Genomic DNA, 21,773 nt, shown 5'->3' on the forward strand with positions numbered 1-21,773 from the left:
GAAATTGCAATAACAGATTACATTTATATAGTGGCTCTCACAAACCCAAGGTCAGTTTATCTCTTTTTTACTTCTTCCTTATAAACATCTACTCAGTAAAGGCAGAGAAATGGTCGTCAGACAGGAAAGTCCTAAAGTCATGGAGAGACCGAGGAAGAGAATTCCAGAGTTTATGGGTCAATAGCACTGAAGCACCAACCATCCATAGTGAGAAACCTGGTGCGAGGGGGGAGGAGTAGAATACTTCTAGATAATGGGAGAGGGAGGGTGGGAGAGTAAGGGGTCAGGAATTCAGAGGTAAGGGGGCACAAGGCCATGTAGTGCTTTGAAGGTGAGAAGCAAGATTTTGAATTTGATACAGGACAGAACTGGTACCTAGTATCATTGTGAGAGAATGTGGGGTGTAAGCGGTATCTGAGTATCAAATTACACTGTGCACTATATTATACATACACACATACACACACACGCAAATATATAGTGGAGTTACCAATAAAAGGATATTTGAGAACTCAGAAGAACCCACAAACCAACATTTTATTAAAGGTAAAAAGCCAGAAAATCCAACTGACATGAGCTTAAAACAATGGGTCTTTTGTCCATCTGTGTCTCATAATCCTTTTTTTATCTGGTGAAAATGGACTGAGTATATCCTGGGGGAAAAAAACAAGAATTCCACAGGGCTGTAACTGTACAGACAGGTTTTACAGTAATCTGATGGATATTTTCAAAAACAAGTCACAAATCCATAAAATCATGGGCAGTTATTGAGCAAAAAAAAAGTAGGATTATTAAATGACACCACACATGAAGAGGCCTGCATATTTACATGAACTGTTTCACTATATGGAAGGGCAAACCGGATCTTATAGACTGGAGCACTATGACTGTTGGCCTCATCTTGATTGCATTAGGGCTACAATGCAAACATTTCTAGGTTTGGGAAACGTATAAACAAACAGAAGCAGTTCATCCATACAGCCAGGTTCAGGGATGAATCAAATGTGACAGGTCCATGTCGCGCTTGAAAATGGCTGAGAATTCCTTGGAGAGCAGGTTCTGCAGGCAGACGCCGTCGTGGGAATAAACCCAGTGTGTGCCATTCCAGTCATAGCGCTTTGGACCGCTGGAGGAGAGGACGGAAGAGCAGAGGTGAGCGGAAAGCCGCTGGGATGCTCAGAGGCAGTGTGGGGACCTGCCCCTGGGCTCGACATAGAGGTCGAACAAGGCCAGCAAACAAATTCTTCAGTATTCAGTGACACACACATGCAGGTTGGATTATAGTAGTAATATTCTGGTCCTGCCCTGACAGACAATCACACGAAGCATTAATGTGCTATAAAGCTAATACAATATACCAGGGGCGCCCACACGTCTTCAGCTTGCAAAGCTACTTATAAATGACCAAGTCAAAATGATCTACCTACTATAAAAATGCAAACCATATATTTATTTATAAATACAGTATTCATTATTATTATTCATTTCCCTTTGCGATAAAGTATTTTTGAATTGAATTTAATCTACAATATATGTTAGTGTACCTTGCGTAACTGCAGGAACCCATATTGCATAGTACAACTCCGGGACTTTAGTTCCTTCACCTTCCTCTTTTTCAGCTCGCTTTTCAGAGGGAAGTTAATGTCGTAGTTTTTATGAACAGTCCGAAAATGCTGCTCCCTTTCCCTTCTTCGGAATAGCAATAGCAGACTGACAAAAGCACTTCGAATATGACATTGTGAAAAAAAATTCGTCCCATTCCGTATGGAAGTGGTAGGTTTTTGGCTTCCTACTTGGTTCAGCTCCCCCATTCATTTTTATACCCTTTAAGTTTAGTAGAAATGAACTGGAGGCCAACTAGGCGACTCGGTACTTTGCTAGAGTTTTGACTTAACGTGGTGACCCGTGTGTCAAAAACAGATCAGATGTCAGACTGGCTGCCCTGTACATTAATCAAGTGACAAACAGCCTATCATCCATCCGAAATATGACATCATCCATCCTCTATTTTTTTTATGCCATGCGATCAACCCACACTACCTTTGCGATCGACCAGTAGATCGCGATCGACGTATTGGGCACCCCTGCAATATATGTTTAAGGTTGCTGTAAGTGAAGGGTGGTGGCAGACAGTGCTTTTAAGATCCAGCGTTGTGTTTACTCTATGACGGCCTTGCCGAGAGACTCCGTACCTCGTTGGAGATGAGAGCCAGATCTGTCTGTTGGGCGTCTGCTTGTTGATGACGTACGTGCCATGGTCTTGGCCCACCTTCACTGTCAGCACCCCACTCTGTCAGAAGAAAGCAAAATGGGTCTCATCACCCCCCATAGCGCCTGACTAGGTGGCAAGAGAGCGCTAAACACGATTAGAAGGCAGGCAACAGCTACTGTAGGGCCTCAAATGCTTTTTTATCATCTATGCCATCAGCTCACGGTCAGACACAGGACCACAAACAGAACAGCCAGCTGTCCCAGACCTTATTGTTCTCAAACCCGCTGCCTTTCAGCTCGAATACATCCGAGTCCACAAGATGAGTAATGATGAGTCTCTTTCCTTCTCCTGCGCCCTCTCTCCCCGCTTGCAGACTTCCTCCCATAGCAGCAGACTGGAGTCAACAGCTGAGCGAATGAAATATGGCAGGAAAATGCACCGCCATCGAGAGAGAACCCCGCGAGCAGCCAGAGGCCCTACAGAGTAACGCTGTCACCGTGCTACCACACGTCCCTGCTTGGAGGGCATGGCAGAGACCCCTCCTGCCTTTATCCAGCGAAACACCTTCCATACACGAGCAAACAGTCATGCTAGCTCAGCCTACAGCACACAGCACACACACGCCGCTAACGTGCTAACCCCAGGTCTGCAGTGGCCACCGGCTTGACACACACAGTATGAAACTTGTACCCCAAGTTTTCCTTTATCCACTACCTGTGAAAGTAAGACAAAAAGTTTCATTGAAAAGCCTTTCCTCAGAAATGGAATTTTAATATGCAGTCCTGGCTAAGGCTTCTGAATCTATTTGAATTAACTTTCACAATAAATTATTTTAATACTGTACTTACAGTAACCTACCTTACTGAGGCATCGTGACTCGATATTTTCATTTACAGCTAGTAAGGTGACCTCCTAACTGCTTTACTGTTAACAGATATACCAATCTTAAATTACTATTAATTTAACCAATGAAGTAACTAAATAAAGCAGATTTAAAAAGACACTCGGTCCAGGGGTTGGGGGTTCAGACCCCAAGTGAGAAATCATAGTTGATTTTCTTTTATTTCCTTTAATTCTGCCTGCAGCTACAGCTGCAGCTGTTTTTGAACCATTCTGGGGCGAGGTCTTCCACTAGATGCTGTTAAAACTAAAAATAGAAATGCAAAAAAATCTGGAGCCTGAAATAATCTACTGAGCCATAAAATAAAAATAAATAATAAGATCTAGCTCTACAGGGGAGGTCAGAGACCTGTAACGGTGGGCCCTTACATTTTAATCATTTAATTTTGCCTGCCTGGCTAGAAATTCTCAGAAAAAGGTTCTCTCAGCCACAGAAATCGGAGATGTTGATTTTGGCATTAGCAGTCTTGGGGGGGGGGGGGGAGCCGGCCTCACAGCCAGGCAGGCAACATTCCCCAATCCGTTAGCACCGACGGGTCAGCGCCAGTCCTGCAGAGTGATTTAAAAAGTCACGCTGGCATTAATCACCATCGTGCCGGCCGCTCAGAGACAGACACATCGGCAGAGAGCGTTATAGATCTTACCGGGGCATTTATCCCAGAGGAAATCTGCGCTCGAGCATCCTCGGTGCTTTGGCACATCCCGCAGCATCAGCCTTCATTTGCACACACCCCCCCCCCCACCCCCTGGATGGACCCCCTCCTCCTCCTCCCTCAGGGAAACCGACTGCCAGCTGTCTGACGCTAATCTGACTTGTGGATGAAGCAGAGGTCAGAGGGAACAGTGCAATGGATGAGCCAGCACTCCAGTCGGTCCCTCCCCCCACCACCCATCCCCCTCCCCCCCGGCTTCCCCAAAGGGGGGGGGGGGGGGGGGGGCATCCAGCGAAGTCAAACATTTACAGATCCTTCCTTCCTCACAGCCAGTTAGTTTAAAAAGCAAAGTGCCCCCACCTCCGTCTGTGTTCATGTACCGTGCCTTTGCAGTTCATGCTTCACGGATCCTGCCTGCTAACTAGGAAGCCGCTCCGGATTTTTTCTCTCTGCTGCGAGAGACACGACAGCCGTCAGGCAGTGTGTTCAGCTCAGACAGCGCTGCCGCTCACCCTCGACCTTAACGCCTGGCTGACCTTGTCCTTCGCATGGCCCAGCAACTGCAGGCCTCATCCGCGGCGCAGGCCTGTGTTTAAAGTCACGCTTTCCTCCTTTATGAGTGCTGACCTGCTCCTCTGAAGCAATGCTCTCTTTACAAGAGACAATGTACGTATTTTTGTCCATCGCAGTAATACAGTCATAAGTTATTTATAAGAAGTGGGATATCATTCGGGAAATATTTGCTTAAAATTTTTTTTTTTGGATAAAAATTCAACCTAAAAAGTAATGTTGAGGGACTCGAGGTCCCGGCAGGCCTTCCTACTTAAGCAATTTTCAACGTTTTTAAACCCGAATGCAAGCAACTGTCAAACGACTCCTCTGTGAGGCCATCTTGAAAAATTACAATTTAGTTTATAGGTCAGAATAGTGCGAGGAAGTGTTGCGACTCACAGATTGGAGGGTTCCAGACTGCCGTGCCAACTGCGGCCGGGCCCTAATTGTGCTCGTTGGACTGGATCATAAATCAGTCCCAAAATGGGGACAAACAGAGGCTCCTCAGCACAGTGTGGCTTACAGGAGCAAGATCTCAAACCGCGGTACTGAGCAATGTTGCGATTATTCATCTTTCAGCGTGGCTTTGGAGCCTCCTTCCTGAATTTTAATTCGCTGACCATAAACAGCAGGCCGCAGCAAATCGACCCACTTCATCTAGTCTCCTTAAAGGCACATGACCCTCGGACTTCTTACTTAACACTGTGGCCTACACTGGATATGGACAGAACCCTGATACACTGACATGCATAGACACATAAATACACGTAACCTGTAAAAATTCTCAAAACTACTGTCTTTAAGAAAAACCATCCACAATATCATTTAACTGTGCGAGGAGCCAAAACACTATGACCACCACAAAGTGAAGCGAATTAGGTTTACGATCTAGTAAAAACGGTGTGTGTCAAGGTCTGGGATGTATTAGATGGTAAGGTAACATTTTGTCTACCTAGTAGACATGTTGAATGCAGAAGAGATGGGCAGGAACAAACATCTGAGTGACTGTGACAAGGGCCACATCATTATGGCCAGATGACTGGGTGAGAGCATCTCTGAAACAGCAAGGCCAACAGAAGGGCTACTGCAAATGGCAGATAACTGATGATGGCTATGGGAATAATGTGTCATGGCAGACAGGGCATCAAGCATACATATGGGGCACAGTAGCCCATGGTGGCTCCTATCCACTGTCAAGGACGCCTACAATGGGCACCCAAGCATCTGAACTGGACCTTAGAGAGATGGAATTGCTCAGCTGGTCCACTGCATTCTATTTTTTGTTCCCTCCTGTGGATGGCCGGGTATGGGTGGAATATCTGAGTGACGTGCTGGACTAATGAGTCCGATCCACGGCTACGTAGCCCAATACACAGCAGGGCTCCATGCAATGTGTCATGACACATCACTCCTGTGATCATCATCAAAGTTACCCATCACCTGTGCAACAGTACCCCTTCTGTTGGTCTGTACCACATGGGATTGTCTTCATTCACATCTTACATCGATGAGTCTTGGCCACCCAACACCCTGTCGGTGGTTTGTGGTCTTTCCCTCCTCAGACCACTCTCAGAAAGTACTCACCACGACTATAAGCACCCCACAAGCCTCGCCATTTTGGAGATGCTCTGACGCAGTCTTCCGACCATAAAGACTTGGCCCTTCTTAAAGTCACTCAGATCTTCATCCCTGCTGGTTTCTTCTGCATACGACATGTCGATTACAAGCACCAAATGTCAGCACACCATCTAATATATCTCAAACATTAACACAGACCATTTTCATGAGATAGACAACATTATTCACTTCACATAAGGGCGGTCATCGGTGTGTAGTGCAGCAAAAACTACCCCTGACTGAAATCATTCTAGATGCAACATCTACCCCTAGTGGATACTTTAAGGACTGCAGTCGAAATTAATGGCAGCAACAATGTCACTTGTCTTCATTTTGGAAAAGAACAGAATAGAATAACATTCATTCCTGTGGGGAAATTGTCATTTCGCCAATTCCACCTTGTTTTCCACGAGACAGACATACATAATAAGTCAGACACACAGGTAACAGCACAGGGTCAACCAGTGTCTAAAGCCCTGGAACAATTAGGGGTTGAAGGCCTTACTCAAGGGCCCAGCAGCGGCCGACATCAGTCTGCTGGCTCTGGAATTCACACTGCACAGTCCAAACCTACTGAGCCACATACCACTGCATTATAATATGAACATAGCATGAACATACTTACAGAAAAGACAACGTCATACTCTGGTGAGGTGAAAGGCTCGTCGGAGAGATCCTCAAAGTATTCCGCCAGTGTCTCCAGAGTTTCATCTGCTAATTTCTCATACAGTGCCTCAGATACCTCACTGTAAGATTAGAGACAACTATTAGCTATAACAGCCAAATTAGCTGATCAACTTTTTAGTCTTTTATTAAACTAATAATAAATCTTAAAATACTTAAAAGATTTTTTTTGGCCATGAAAACTCCAAAGGTTATAACTGTTTAATTAGACCAATTCTTAATTAAAAACAGATACTAATAGAAAATTAATAACTGTATTGGGCTAAAATGACTATTCATTATCTGTATGAAGTGCACACACTAAACAAGGTTCAGATTTAAATAAACATTTCTAACTATTACTATTTCTTTAGAACTTGAAGAATCAGTTCTTACCCTGACTGAGCCTTTTGTTCTTCGGCACAAGCAACACGTGTTAAGTAAACATTTCTTTTTTGCGTCCTCAGCAGTAGTCCTGGATCTAATAACTGTAAAACAGAAGGAACAGTTGACGGTTAAACGCATTTACTGTATGTAATGAACAATTCTGAAGACTATACAGGTCACAGGAAAACGGCGAGCGAATACCCTGCCGGTTCGGATGGGCGTCCATTGGTCACGGACAGGAGAAGACGCGGTTCTATCACGAGTCCGAGACAATATCTTGTCATGCTAAGTCAACATGAAACGAAAGAAAAATATCCATTACTACCTGTGCTTAGAAGGGACGGATACCTAAGTTATATACTCGGTTTCTAACGTAATGCCATGGGCCGTCAAAACTGGATTTGACAATGCACTAACATGATATCCATTTGCTGTGAAATAGTTAGATTGTGGGTCACTTTAACCCCGTAAAGTGTTTTAAAGCGTCCACGTTCCTTTCAGTCTAAAACACGATTAACTGTCAGTGACATTGCTGCCCGGTATCCTCGCAGCAACTGAGAGCGCCGAGGGCTAATTTATGTCTAATAATGCTGCTTTCCTTAAGTACCCACCTGGTGTAACGGGCATCTGCCCCCCTCGGAGTGTATTCTAGCAGCTCCCCGTTCTTGCTTTACTGTCGTAGTTAGATGAAACCGGTAAAACACCAAGCGTTTAAGTGCCAAACGTGACATGGTCGTCTGTCTGTACATGACAAATCTAATCCGCGTTATCGATTGTACGTGCCTGGGATCATGCGCTTCCTACTTCTGCCTGAAATCTCGCGAGAATATAACTCGAGCTCAGGAATGCCGGTCGTGTAGTTTATCTATCGCGTTTTAGTGAAAATGCACGTTTTACTGCATGTCCTGTCATTGCTGGTAGTAACTCATTTTGCTGTCTTAGGGCTTCCTTCAGATATGCACTGATATATATATATGTACTGATATACTGAAATTAATGTTACTGATAATCTGTTGATTAAAAGTACTCTTTATAAACATAATCATCGTATTATGAATGTTTTACATGTTTCTTTAATTAGGGTGACCAGATAATCCATGTCTGGGAGGACACATTGAGCTAGGACAGGATTTTTAAAATACCATTTTAATTAAAAGAAACTGGATCTCAGTTAAGTACCGAGTTGGCTATTTAGCCAAGCACAGGTGCCATTCAGATTTAAAGTAGTTTGTAAAACCCGGAGTAGCTTGAAGTGTCCTTCCTGACATGCCTAGTATCTTTAATCAGTCTCAGTGTTGTTACAGAAGGCTGCATTCACTTGTTATATTTGTTGTGCTATCTGTGAGCTAGCCTTCAAAACCTATACACAGGGCCAGTCAATCCTATAAGCTACAATAGGTGACCCCATGGGACACCAGTTTCTGAGGAGATAGAGACATGCCAGTCAGTTTCACTTTGCCTCAGATGGGGGGGGCTAGGGTGCTACATCGTCTAGGATCGGTACTGCGCGTGTAATATACAACACAGTGGGAAATGAAACCATATTAGTTTATGATGGAATTTACAGGAAGCAGGTGTCTGCAAACACAATATATATTATATTTTGCATTGAACTCTGCTAGTAGTTGCAACAGTAATTCCTGCTATTTGTGTTGAAGCAGCACGAGTGAGAAAATGGGGCAGGGGCGCCGCTAGCAATTTTGGGCCCTATGACAAAATATGAGGTTGGGCCCCCCTACCACACCCATTCAGATCTCTGGGGGCCCCTAAAGGGCGTGGGCCCTTAGAACTGTCCCAACTTTCCCCCCCTTAGCGGCGCCCCTGAAATGGGGTGTCATTATATAAATCCTCCAGCACCTTCTAACACCTTGTAACAGTAGCATCCAATGCTTCACTTCCTCGGCTTGAGCTCCTACTCTTCTACTCCCTCCCCGCAGGCTCTAATGAATCATATGCTTATCCTTCAGTTTTAGCCATAGCTAGAAGCTGCTCTTCTCAGCCTTCTCAGCCAGCTCCTTCAGTATCTTCTTTAACTTAACTCCTGACACTCCAATGTCCTTCAATAGATGCTGAGTAGATGTTCCAAGAAACCTTGGCAACACACATGGAAAAGTTTTAAAAAAAAACAAAAAAACTTATGACTCTAATGCATTTTACCCAAAGCTCTTTATATGACATTCAAATAAATATGCAATTCATATATCTTAATGTGTCATTAGACATATATGCAAATTACACATGGAATTAATGTACCATCAAATATATATGTCTGGCAGTCATGTACAAGCCATATGCAATGTATGTGTCATTAGTCATATTTCTCCTTTATTCATGTAAAATGCATATTTAATTTTGTCAAACATATAGGTTTTACATTCAAGTACATCCATCCATTTTCCAAACCACTTATCCTACTGGGTCGCGGGGGATCCAGAGCCTATCCCGGAAGCTATGGGCACGAGACAGGGAACAACCCAGGACAGGGGGCCAGCCCATCGCATGGCACACTCACGCACCAGTCACTCATACATGCACACCTATGGGCAATTTAGTAACTCCGATTACCTTCAGCATGTCTTTGGACTGTGGGGGGAAACCCCACGACGACATGGGGAGAACATGCAAACTCCACATATGTGCAACCCACGCGGAGACTCAAAGCCAGCTCCCAGACGTGTGAGGCAACAGTGCTAACCACTGCACCACCATGCCGCCCCCATTCAGGTACAATGCATATTAAATGCATGTTTTGTCAGTATTAATTTCTATGCATAATTCTTTGCATAAACTCAGCTGAACCATGGACGTCGTTCCACACAGCTAGAATGAGTATTTTGAAAAGGTAACATGCTTTGTCGCTTGATGCATTCACTTTGTGTTCTGAGGACATAACATGAATTTTCTCATGTTTAATTAAACCGACTGAATGTGGAGTGATCACACGTTTTCATTAGAATAACATAACAAAATAATTTTTTACTAAGAAGCAACAAGCAATAAACAACAGCAAGCAATAAATAAAAATTTTCTACCTAAGCCACATGTTATCAAGTAGGGTAAAATGTAAAATTCATGTGAAAGTTTAATGTTTTTCCTATAGGCTTGTCCCTTGAATTCCTTGCATGTTAAACACTGACTTGTGAACAAAAAAAGCATAATGCATTGTTATATATAACTGAAATAAGAAAAATGCATGATAGTCTTATATGAACTACACATTTTCTTTCCATACGGGAATCCACCTCCAGTCCGTTCTCCCTGCAATCCGCCCCCAGCACAGCATGCTGCTGCCTCGTCCTCTCTTTGGCTCCACCCCCTCCTTTCCATGGCATTGTAAGTTCAGTCATTATAACTTTTTTAGCTGTTATAGACTATACCTCCATGTCAGGCCTTAAGGAGGTGTTGAGGATGTCAGTGGTGAAATTTGGCTGCTGGCTAAGGTCTACTCTCGTCTTCCAGTTATTTCTGGGAGCTAAGATTATTCTGGCTGTGCAACATCTTCAGGCTTCACGAGGTGATTCAGCTGTACTTGTGTCGTGATGTTTGTTTGCCTTAACTCTGCACATTTCCAGGTCTTCCACCTACTTGCACAAGACCTGGTCATTGTGCCACCTGCGTTACCCATGAGCCAAGTCCATCTCGCACCACCTAGATCTGATTAGGTACCTTAATATTGCCCTTGGTATCTTCACAGATCACTCCTCTCAGGTCGTCTGGCTGACTTGCAGTCGCTGCCTGATTGCTTTCAACGTGTATCATTCTTCCTCATCCTGGCCACTTCTGTGATCCGCTTTGCTTCCCTCCCCTCTCCCATCCCAGACCAGCTCTGTTCTATCAACAGTCTCTCACAGACTGGTCTGTTGATCCCTTTATCCCCAACAACACTCTGCCTTTTGCCTGCTTGTAGCCCAAAGAGGTTGACTTGAATGGCAGTTTTAATGCATTCCTCTTAAAGAAAACAGCATCTGAAAGACATTGATACAAACGCAGTCATTTCCTGATGTAACTGTTGGCTTGGGCATCCATATTTGCAACTATGGCAATTTAACACATGCTCCAACCAATATTGTTATAGTGCAAACTGGTAACACCAGACCTTGAAATAGAAGCCCCCTCTTCACCATCTAAGCCCCCTCTTCACCATCACTGACATCTACTTATCTCATAGCTCTGCTGTATATTCACCCCCCCTTGCTGTTTTGTCAGCATGGGGAATCCTCCTCTGCTTAGCCTGATTATCCCTAATTCCTCCCCAAATGGAGAGGCTGCAGAATCTTAACGGTATAATCGTCATCCTAGCCAGGCCCAGTGAATCCCATAGGTGATACAAGGCAGCCACTTGGGATGCTAACTACTGAGGGCATTATGCCAGCCAATTTCACTTTGCCTCCAACAGGGGGTGCTGGTGGCGATGCTCGTCTATGGTGCCACATCGGCTAGGACCTGTACCGATCTGTACCAACTTTGGTCAGTTGTCTGGCGTGAGATTTTCAGTTTGAGGCAAGTCTGTACTCAGATGCACACGCATTTACATGTAACAGTTTCATTACCTCATAAATAGTCTGTAGATGCCGCTTTTGGTGTAGCTAATTTTAGGTTTATAAAGGAATAATATAGATTTGCTGTAAGATTTCTCACCAGATGCGTGACAGCTGGCAGCCCTGTCATGTCAATAATTCCTCCAGCCTCTTCATAAGTCCGGTTGCACATTCGGCTGTTTTGAGAAGGCTTGTGACGTTATCTGTGCCGGGCCAGGAAATCTCAGGCCAGAATGTGCTCAGGTTCACCAGGTTGTCTGAGGATGACCTCAAATGTGGCTGTGAACGATATGGCCGAGACCCAGCACCTCATCGCCCTTCCCGCTTCCAGCTGCTGCCAACCAGTGATGCACTCGTGCATCCTGTGCCATATCGTCATGTCACCATGGAAACTGCCTGTCAAAATCCCGATACATGCTGGTATGTGGAAGAATTCAAATGTGAAGATGAAAAAATGGTGAGGAACTGATCCATAGGCGTCTGGCAAGTCTAGCCAGACCAGATGGAGGTCTTTGTTCTCCCTTTTAGCAGCCTGGATCTGTTCCCATATAAATGAACTATGTGATATACACCCAAGAAAGCAGTCTTCTGAAGGCTTGTGCGTAAGGTACTAAACCTGAAAACCACAAAAACAATGTGTGGGTGTATCACAAATGTTGCATACCTCGGTAAAACAAAACCCTTTCTACATGGGAATAAAAACACGAATAAAACACTTTTTTTTAGCATAACAGCTTATTTATTTCTTCCATATAGCAGTATCTTTTCTCTATAAATATGACTTTACATTCAGAGATTAAAATATGTTCATCTTCAGCAAGCTGTATACATTTTTAAAGTGAATTAATAAATTATGGTAAAATCCAAAAATCTAGCACGAGCGCAATAATGATATCCAAAGACTCTGATGTGCTCTGAATCATTATCAGCTTTTAAGTGTTGAAAATGTAATATTACATGGTGATGTTGAGGATATGCTTAGTTCACAGATATCCTGAGAAAATGCAATTTCAGAAACGATCCTCTGAAACCAGTCGCGTATCAAAAAAAAAAATCATTTATCCTTCATTATTTGTGCATCTTTTCAACATATACGACATATAATGTATATGTGAGAATGTGTAAAAATGTGCCTATTCACTATTTAGTGATTTGGTAACCAACCAGAACCAAACTGTATGACAGTATTTATTACACACATTCATCATTACAAACATGGAAAGTGCTTTTTTTCTAAACAAATGCACAGTCTGACACCTCTGCAGACCAAATCTGTCCAGATAGGGTCACAAAAAGCTTCTGTAATGGAAATAAAAGGTGGCGTGTTCATCACCCTTCCCCATCACTTCGTCACACAGACCCGCTGATGGGCAGACAATGTCAACACACCCAGCACCTCTCTTCTGGGGAGGGCACTGGGCACACCTGGCATTGGCATACATATTTTAAAGGAATGTTTCTGACACAAGCCACTGCAAAAGCATAATGTTTGCTTGCATGGATCCAAGGAAAAGCGTAGAAAATTTGCAGCCCCTGCGTTCAGGTGGTATAACCATTGGTGTGATTGCTTAGATTTTCTGTTCCAGTCTGCAGTGAGTGGGCGTCCTCGTCGCTGATTGGCCAAGGCCCACGGCCTGCGGACCAGGGCGTGGAACGTTGGATGAAGCCGCGCTCCAGTGGAATGTGATGCCCGCCAGATGGTTGACTAGAAGGACGTGGTGGAGAACAAGCCGTATGCCCCTCCCCCCCTTACTGAAAAGGTGGAGAAGGACCGTATTAGTAATGATGCCATTTTATGCGATAGTCATTTACATAGGAGACATGCAACGGAAAAAGACTAAAAATACACTATTTCAGTGACGGATCACATAGGTATCCGTGTTCTGCAATGTCTAAGTATAGTTAATTACATCACCCTTTTATGATTAAATTTACTGCATTGTATGTTTTTTTTGTCACTTGTATGTACGAATTACAAAATAAAAAAAATAATAAAATAAAAATAAAAAGTTTTTTTTTGTGAAAAAAGGCCTTAACCCTCACACCAACACACTCTTTACTAGTGATGGGAAGGTCATGGGGTTGAATCCTGTGGACAGCAGAGTGGTCATATCATTGCTGGGCCCTTAAGCAAAGCCCGTAATCCCAAAATAATACGTAAATACGTAAAGCCCGTAATCCATGTCTCATGGGAGAATAAGAAGGGGCAGGGAAAACTAAAGAACGCACCTATACTCATACTTGTGTCTCTTATGAAATAATAATGTAAAGTACATTATTGTTATTGTTGTTGTTGTTGCTTGATTATAGCTAAGGAAAATTAGATCTTAAGAAAAAATTAGCAGTATTACAATTATCAATGCCACAAAATACATAGATGTAACCATAAATGTGACCATAATTAAGATCTCTGATAGGGATGAATACATTGCAGTTAGTTTCCCCCAAAAGAGCAGTCCAATGGGACTAAATATTCAAAGGAGTTTTGTGATCGAAGTTCGTATTAAGGATGCTGTTCAGAGAGATTAACTTACTAAGTAGACGTCAAGCACAGAGCCGTCGTCTCTGTCCATATCCAGTGTAATTTGCTCGGGTGTCAAGCAGATGGCGCTGTCCTCCAGCGTAAATGTGGAGCTCGTGGCCAGTTCATCTCTGAGGGGGAGATGTGAGATAAGTATGTGATCAAAAGGCTGTACCTCCAATCAGAGCAGCCAGAATCATAGCTGGGGCCATCTAGGTTAAGGATTTTGCTCACATGAACTTCAGCCTCTCCTGGAAACTGAACCAGTAAGCTTAGAACTCCTTAACCACACCATTTATAGGCTGTAAGCCAACGAACACAATTTACCATCCCAGACACACAGTGCTGTGGACAGCGAGGACACCGGTCAAACAGAAGATGGAGGGACACTAGCGGTAACACTAATCAAACTCAAGATCTCACCCAGCCTCTAAAGCCAATATCTCAGCTCATTACCATTGCTTTCCGTTAGTAATTATAAGCTTTAAATTGAACATTATATGCATAAACTACTTATACAAGAATACATCTGTTATTCAGTGCAGTATCAACAACTCATTTTTATAATAAACTTCATGGCCATATCTGAGAGCAGTGGCTGTTTCTTATAATCTGTAACATTTCCTGCCGTCTTCACGTGGCATGTATTCATGCAATTCCTATAAAATGTTCTTCGTGTGATTAGAACAGAACGTTATTAAAGATGCACGATGTGCTGCTTCAACATTTCATGCATTAAAATAACTGAACATATCATTCTCTAGTGTCCACCCTCAAGCAAACAGATAACCAAGACGGATTTGCTCCAATCAATTATCATCTGCCATAATTAACCAAGCACATGATGTAGTTCACAATTGTATTTCTGGTCTTTGATTTGTACATTAATAGACATTGTTTAAAGGTGCTACTTTACCCTCTTCTCTGAAGGGAATTTTACAAAATGTTCTTCTGTTTTTAGATGTCCATATGGAACATTTCCACGTGGAATCACATTTTGAGAACGTGCTTATGAAAATGTGCAATAGAATTTTACACGTATTTAGTATACACACAGTACTGTATGATTTAGTGCTGTAGTCCTGACTCTTTATGCCAAATAAGTACGGATATGCATAGTACGGATTCGCAGAGGTGAGGGATACAGGAGACTATGTGTCTGTGGTTTCATCTCTAAGTATCTACACAACATGTTTAAGCAGATCAAGATGTTTATCAGCCACCTGATATAAACCATCTTTTTATCATAAGCGTTTTCACTGACTTTCTGCAGGAGAAAATTGTCCCTATGAGTTCAAAATCATTTCACTTGCTACCATCCATCACACTGTTCCTCTAATAAAGGGTCACAGTAAGCTTGGACCTTCACGCAGGGGACACCCTGGATGGGGTGCCAGCCTTTCACTGGGCATACACTGTACAGCGAGTGGGGGGCATGGATCAAACCTCCAAGCCTGGTGGTGTGAGGCAACAGTGCCACCAATCGAGCCACCGCCCCTCCCTACTGGCATTCTGCAGACCTCACACTATATACACTAAGGACATCCAGCATCAGAGATCAATGAAACCACAATGTGCCAGACATGATCCCTGGTTCTGAGCAAAATAAACAGCAAAATGCTCATCTTTCAACATGTTTCAGTTATTGTTTTATAGTGAAAAACATAACAGCTTCCTGCAGAGAGCATCCTCTAGGCTCTAACAGAACTGAAACTCGGAAACATGTGGGACAGCAGTTGTAAAGCCAGCAGGATAGGGTCGCCATTGGCTGAGACGGACAGGGCAGGGTCGCCATTGGCTGAGACGGACAGGGCAGGGTCGCCATTGGCTGAGACGGACAGGGCAGGGTCACCATTGGCTGAGACGGACAAGGCAGGGTCACCATTGGCTGCGACAGACAAGGTATTTTTTCCATTGGCTCATTTTTAAAAGGGTGAAATTTCACAGCAATGTTACCTCTCTGGCTTATGTCACTGTCTGTCATCCCTCTGATGCCCATTTATGTGTTTTACATTTAAGTATAAAACGGCTCCTCTCAATGAACAACACCCGACGATTTCGCTGCAGGGATTCCACAAGAGCATTCAGCACAGCAGGCTGTTAAATGCAGACACCACAGAGGGGGCACTGTGTGAACGCCACACGAAGTCAGGGGTCAAAGTATAACCAGGACAGTAAGCAATAATGTGGTGACTGCTACAGGGTGGGGCGGCGAGATGTCGAAATGCCACATGATAAAGCAATAGGCGCATTTTCCCTGATGGGTACGTGAGAAGCTGACAGGCGTCTGCCTGGTGCAAGAGGGTTGAAAAAAATATATAAATATGTACAGAAAGAGTACAAAGGTAGCATGAGAGATATCGCCTCCATGTCGCCTCTGTATAGGTAGGGATCCAGATAACAGCCGGACGGGTATGGAAGTGGGTGGGTGGATTTACCTTTGCTTTGGGTTGGCCTCAAGGCACTGCTGGGTAGTGTAGAGGGAAGAGGAGGAGATAGTGGTGGCCATGGAGCCGGCCTCATAGAAAGCTACAGGGAGCAGAACCACATAAGTAGGAGTCAAACACTATGACAGGGATATTCAACCTGCAAGTGACTCTCTGGCCCTTAAAACTTTCAGAAACCACTTGAATCTCTTGTCCAAGGACAGTGGGGGAAATGGCTCTGATGGACACTCTTTGGAGAGCATCTGATGTCTCGTCAGGGTCATATTTTATGACTCACAGTGCAGGAAGCCCAGTCCTAACGGCAATGTGGCTCCTACCATATAGCGATTATGATAAATTGATTAAAAAGTGCAGCATTTGCACATTCGACAGCAAATACAGCAGAACTATACATCAAACCACTATATAGCACTATGAAAAGTCACTAGGAAGTCAGCATCTTTTCTAATAGGAGGAGCAGCGCTGCAGCTGTCTGGGAGCAGTACCTCGTCCATCCAGACTGGCGAGGCTCCTTGTCCCGCTGAGTCTGTCCTTCCTCTCCTCAATTCCGTCTTCGCTGGGTGAGGACAGGATCTCTTGCGAGGACGACTTCAGGGCCGGGATGGAATTCCGGGTCCTCTTGGACGGGGACGGCCTGATGGCTGATGGAGAGAGAGACCATTAGACGGATGGACGGCATCATTGCTCTGGTGCTACAACCAAGAGCTGATGCTTCTAGTCGAAGAGGACCATGGGAAAGGCCATCGGTAGCTTTGGCGGAGAGCTGCTGTGGACAGCTGTACTTTGATGGAGATAAACGTATCCTGAAAGATAAATGCTGTGACGTACATCAGGTGAACATGTCTTACATGATCTGACCCAGTGTTTTTCAGTCCCGGTCTTGCTACCCGTTCTGCCTGCTCATTTTCAGTATAGTTGTCAGTTATGGTTGAGACAGTAATGGAGTACATAGAAAAATTTAAATCATGTCCATGACAAACGGACATTAACTTTTTTCAGCTCAGTAACAAAAATTAAAAATTAAAAAGAACACACAACCCCACAGAGTCTAGAGTGAACACACAAACCCACAGAGTCCAGAAAGAACACACGACCCCACAGAGTCCAGAGTGAACACGCAAACCCACAGAGTCCAAACAGAACACGCAAACCCACAGAATCCAGAGAGAACACGCAACCCTACAGAGTCCAAGACCGAACATGCAAACCCACAAAGCAGAAACAGGACTCAAACTCACAACCCATGCTTTTTATATACAGCATAACTTTGAAATCCACAGTAGCTAAAAATAGTAAATTATACTGTAAAATGAAAGCAAACAGCACGCGCCCATTTTCATGTAAAGCAGAAGTAATGCACTAATACACCCCAGGAATCTCACTATTGTTTAGCCTTCAGGAAGCTGTGGCGTAACGCAGCCTGCACAGGCAGCAGACTCTGTGCGCAGTATTTATAATATCCTGCCTATTCCTACTAACTACAGCGACATCGGCAAGCGGTAAGTCTTTACCAGAGATGTCATAAAAGGGTCACGTCACAGCAGAGATAACAGTGGCAACATAACAGCAGAGAGACATTAAACAACAACAGGGACAGGACTGTTGACAAGGTGAGAATCAAATGAGGTTGGATCTGATGAGTCTATTTCCAACCGCCAGATGAAGCTGTAACATCCTGTGGGCTGAACTCGCACGCGGGCGGGTGCAGTGAGCACCTGCAGGTTCTCATGGCAGCAGCCACGCGAAACAAGGTGCTCAAATGACACTGGTGACCTCCGCAGCTACTGACGAGTCACCCACACCACTTAGAATGTACTTCTGTTTGATTAATCCAGGATCATTTTTGTTGAATATGAAAAATGCACCTACATCGCCACCTCTGCAGGTTTTTGAAGCTGCCAGGATACTTACTTTGAATCTTCCTGAACACTGTGGAGCTCATGAACTTTAGAAATCTATTAGCGTAGAAACTGGGTCTGTGTACCGACACAGAGTCCTAGAATGAAGAAAATTTGATTTAGTCTTTTTGTCCTCTTGGACGGGGAAAGTCAAACAGAGTTTCACGTGCGCATGTATGTCGTGTGACTTACGCCATCATACACAAGCGCTTTCCAGGAGTGTTCCAGCTTCTTAATAAACCTAAGGGAACAGTGAACGGAGGAAAAACATCGCAGTCAGGAATATTATACAGTATGATCCTCCTGCGGCTGATGTGTCAAATTTAATACATGAGTACACTTTCAGTAAAGTGACATTTTCATGTTGATGCCAAAAAGCACTCATGAAATTTCAGAAAACATGCAGTACACATTTCATCATATACATAAATAATGATAAAAATGTAAACAGGAATAAAACGTCGTCGAATGCAGCAGACATACCTGTAAGATTGCAGGATGTCGATAATACCCAGAAATATGAGAAGCCTCTCGTCTTTGTGTGTTTTGGCAGGAATGCCACCCATCCTGGTAATAAAAACACGGACAATTCAACACAACTGATTCGCTCTCTTAACTCTTTCTTTTCTTGTCTTTCAGTTGAAAGCAAGTTAACTTATCGGCGCAATCAACGCACCAAAAAAACGACACCTGTACACGCCAATGAAGAAGCAGCATGTCTAGGCATGAATGTCATTCTTTGGCAAGGTCACAAATTCACTAGGAAGTGCAGGACTGTCCTCCATGAGTTACCCTTCATTTATACATACACTGCAACACTTTGCCCATTAAAATTATGAAGGGACTTCTCGTCGTCCAGATCATGTGACCCACTGTGTTGGCGTACATTTCTGAGTGTCAGCCTCCCCTGTCTGGAAAGCGGCTCACAGTCACTCACGTATCATCAGTGGTGAGTGCCTCGCCCGCCTTGCCGTCCCCCTGAATGGACTCCATGGCTGTGGAATAGAGAACCTTCTGGGCCACTGGACGCTTGCCGTCTCCGCAAGCTTCTGCTATGTCCCCGTCCTTCACGCTCTGGTCCAGCACATGCACCCCCAGCAGCAGGCTGTAGTCCATGATCTTGAAACTCTCCAGCACCTGAGCACGGGAGAAGGAGCGCAGCGGTCCATTACATGTCCTCGACCCTGCATTTTGGTGATGAGAGGACTCAGGTCAAGTGGGTTTTAAACTAAAGCCTTCAGAAAGTATCTCAACGAAAGAAAAATAACTGGACCCTCTGAAAGACAAGTGATTGACCTGTGAAAAGAAAGTCTCTCTTCATTTCTGTTGTAAAAGAAGACCCATGTTAATTAAATCACAGTTTGCACTACTAGTTTGCCCTATTATCCCATATATACAATGGCTGTTGATTTCTTTTGACTTCTGTACTGTTTGTACCACAATTTAGTGATGGACAACAGTGGTGAAATCTGTTAGAAAGAACCTTGTTTTCATTTAATATAATTGTTGATATCATAGTTCTACATCTTCTAAGGCCTACCTGTTAATCTGATGCACACAGCACAAACACCACAGTGTAATGAGGACTTTTTAAAAGGAGTAACCACAACACGTGTTGAACAGTGGGGTCCAAAATCCCATGGTGCGTGGTGTGTGACATCAAGCATTTCTCCACGGAAGGCTTAGGGAGTCAGAGGTCAGCTGAGGATGCCACCGAGGCCTGTGTGGAAACCAGGCCCTGGATTTAAAATGCCCGCTTTGCTTTAATCTGGGCCTTTAATCTGGATCGTTCGAGGTGCAGTAACTCCCTGAAACACTCCCAGCAGCCACCTCATCTGCAAAGGTCTGCCACCAAGGGAAGAACCGGAAAGGCTTCGTTTGACCTGCCAGTCACACATTTCCTATAAATTACTGTGCATAAAAATATAACCTTCACACCAAATTTCTTTGTGTATGTGAGCAGCCTGATGACGAATTCATGTCTCAAATCCCTTGTCATGTGCCAGCCCACTATTTTTGGCTCTGTAAATTTCAGCGGAGATTAGAGTAATGCTTTAGGGCTAATAGGAATTTTAATTAAATTGATGCATTTGCATCGCAAAAAGCTATTTCTAAACACCAGTGTTAATTTCACACAGGCCCTGCGCTCCTCATTATTACTGAACAGACCATCTAAAACGAGAGCTGCATGTCGCATCAGGCATTACATGCGACAACCTGAACCAGGAGCAGTATTATTTTCATAATTCTGAAAGAAAACACGACTATTCTTAGATTTGCATACTCCTAGCCTCCAGAATGAGTCCCGTTAGCGAAAGAAAAGCAAACAAATATAGCATTTATTGGCATTTTTTTCTGCAAATTTAATCATGTGTTTTTTTTGGCAAAGTTTATCTTGTGATGATTTGTCAAGCTCAAAAAGTATGCTGGTATGTATACCTTACATTCACATTTGAGCATGTTTATCCTGGTACTAACAGTGCAGTAACACAGCTTACCCGGCGATTGCTGGCTGTTAATTAAATATGACGTCAGAATGTTTAACAGGAGTGCTACATGAACTTGAATTACAGTCACGCAAAAACACACAAAGAGACAATAGCCACTGACACACAATATGAACAAGCAAAGAAAATGACATGGCCTTTGAGAACTAGGCTTAATGGCGCAGGTACTGCGTCACAAGGAAACTTACCTAACAATCTCCCAGCCTGCAGCTGTGTTTCGTGGTATGTGGTTTTTGAAAGCAGAACCGGATTCGGAGGTAAGTGAATCCTGTCCTACTGTTTCGTTACAGGCAGTGCTTTTGGCTGGCTGGCTTTTTAAGATCTCTACGCATTGTTCATTTCAGACATTTAATTTTTTGACCGTGCCCTGCAATGGATTGTTCACCCTGTGCTTGACTATTCCCTGCCTGGCACCTATTTCTGCCATAAGTGGCTGCGACCCGGCATAGAACAAGCAGCATAAAAGATGAATGAATGAATGAATGAATGAATGAAACTGCATTATAGATAAACGTTTCTCACTCTTCTGGTATCTAATTTTAATGACTTGATGCACAGTATAAAAGGCAGTACACACTAAAGTTTTTTTGCCCAACAAAATACAATTACTAACAATGCAATACAGTTTTTAACTACCAGCACACTGTCTCTGTTGCCCTCCGAATCTTCTGTGCTCTGTTTCTCTCTGCTGAAGCACCTCACACAAATGCAAATACGTATAAGCTCATTCGGAGCCGCTCGTTTCCCGACAAACCTCTTTGCAAGCTTCCTGAAGCGCCCATCATATTCAAATGTCCACCCTTCTGATAACACAAGCCCCAGTGTGGAAATAGCCACGCCCATTCAGGCGAAAGTCAGCCACGCAGACAAGCTTCAGC

The 21,773-nt window shown here is 43.8% G+C and overlaps 2 protein-coding genes across 7 annotated transcripts in view; both read right to left on the minus strand.

Annotated features, from left to right (window-relative positions):
* Window positions 1-519: 519 nt before the first annotated feature.
* On the minus strand, window positions 520-7,785 carry fxn (frataxin). 2 transcript variants are annotated; one of them, XM_048992030.1, is made up of 6 exons: window positions 7,596-7,785; window positions 7,186-7,269; window positions 6,994-7,085; window positions 6,560-6,680; window positions 2,193-2,290; window positions 520-1,126 (listed from the first exon to the last, which is right to left on the minus strand). In XM_048992030.1, the coding sequence occupies exons 1-6, from the start codon at window positions 7,731-7,733 to the stop codon at window positions 988-990; spliced, it is 672 nt and encodes a 223-aa protein (XP_048847987.1). In that variant the 5' UTR covers window positions 7,734-7,785; the 3' UTR covers window positions 520-987. The 2 variants fall into 2 exon arrangements, with proteins under 2 accessions (XP_048847987.1, XP_048847997.1); XM_048992040.1 differs by lacking the exons at window positions 6,560-6,680; window positions 6,994-7,085; window positions 7,186-7,269; window positions 7,596-7,785 and adding an exon at window positions 3,757-3,844.
* A 4,912-nt stretch (window positions 7,786-12,697) lies between these two features.
* The window catches only part of pip5k1bb (phosphatidylinositol-4-phosphate 5-kinase, type I, beta b), a 46,603-nt gene continuing 37,527 nt past the window's right edge, over window positions 12,698-21,773 (minus strand). For all 5 annotated transcript variants that reach the window (XM_048981452.1, XM_048981442.1, XM_048981423.1 and 2 more), the window contains exons 8-15: window positions 19,326-19,525; window positions 18,872-18,955; window positions 18,581-18,629; window positions 18,402-18,486; window positions 16,976-17,131; window positions 16,482-16,572; window positions 14,057-14,174; window positions 12,698-13,274 (exon numbers count right to left, since the gene is read on the minus strand). In XM_048981452.1, the coding sequence (XP_048837409.1) occupies window positions 13,272-13,274; window positions 14,057-14,174; window positions 16,482-16,572; window positions 16,976-17,131; window positions 18,402-18,486; window positions 18,581-18,629; window positions 18,872-18,955; window positions 19,326-19,525 (786 nt within the window). In that variant the 3' untranslated portion in view covers window positions 12,698-13,271. The remainder of the gene's footprint in view (window positions 13,275-14,056; window positions 14,175-16,481; window positions 16,573-16,975; window positions 17,132-18,401; window positions 18,487-18,580; window positions 18,630-18,871; window positions 18,956-19,325; window positions 19,526-21,773) is intronic.

The sequence above is a fragment of the Brienomyrus brachyistius genome, chromosome 2, assembly GCF_023856365.1.
Source record: "Brienomyrus brachyistius isolate T26 chromosome 2, BBRACH_0.4, whole genome shotgun sequence".
Taxonomy (NCBI): domain Eukaryota; kingdom Metazoa; phylum Chordata; class Actinopteri; order Osteoglossiformes; family Mormyridae; genus Brienomyrus; species Brienomyrus brachyistius.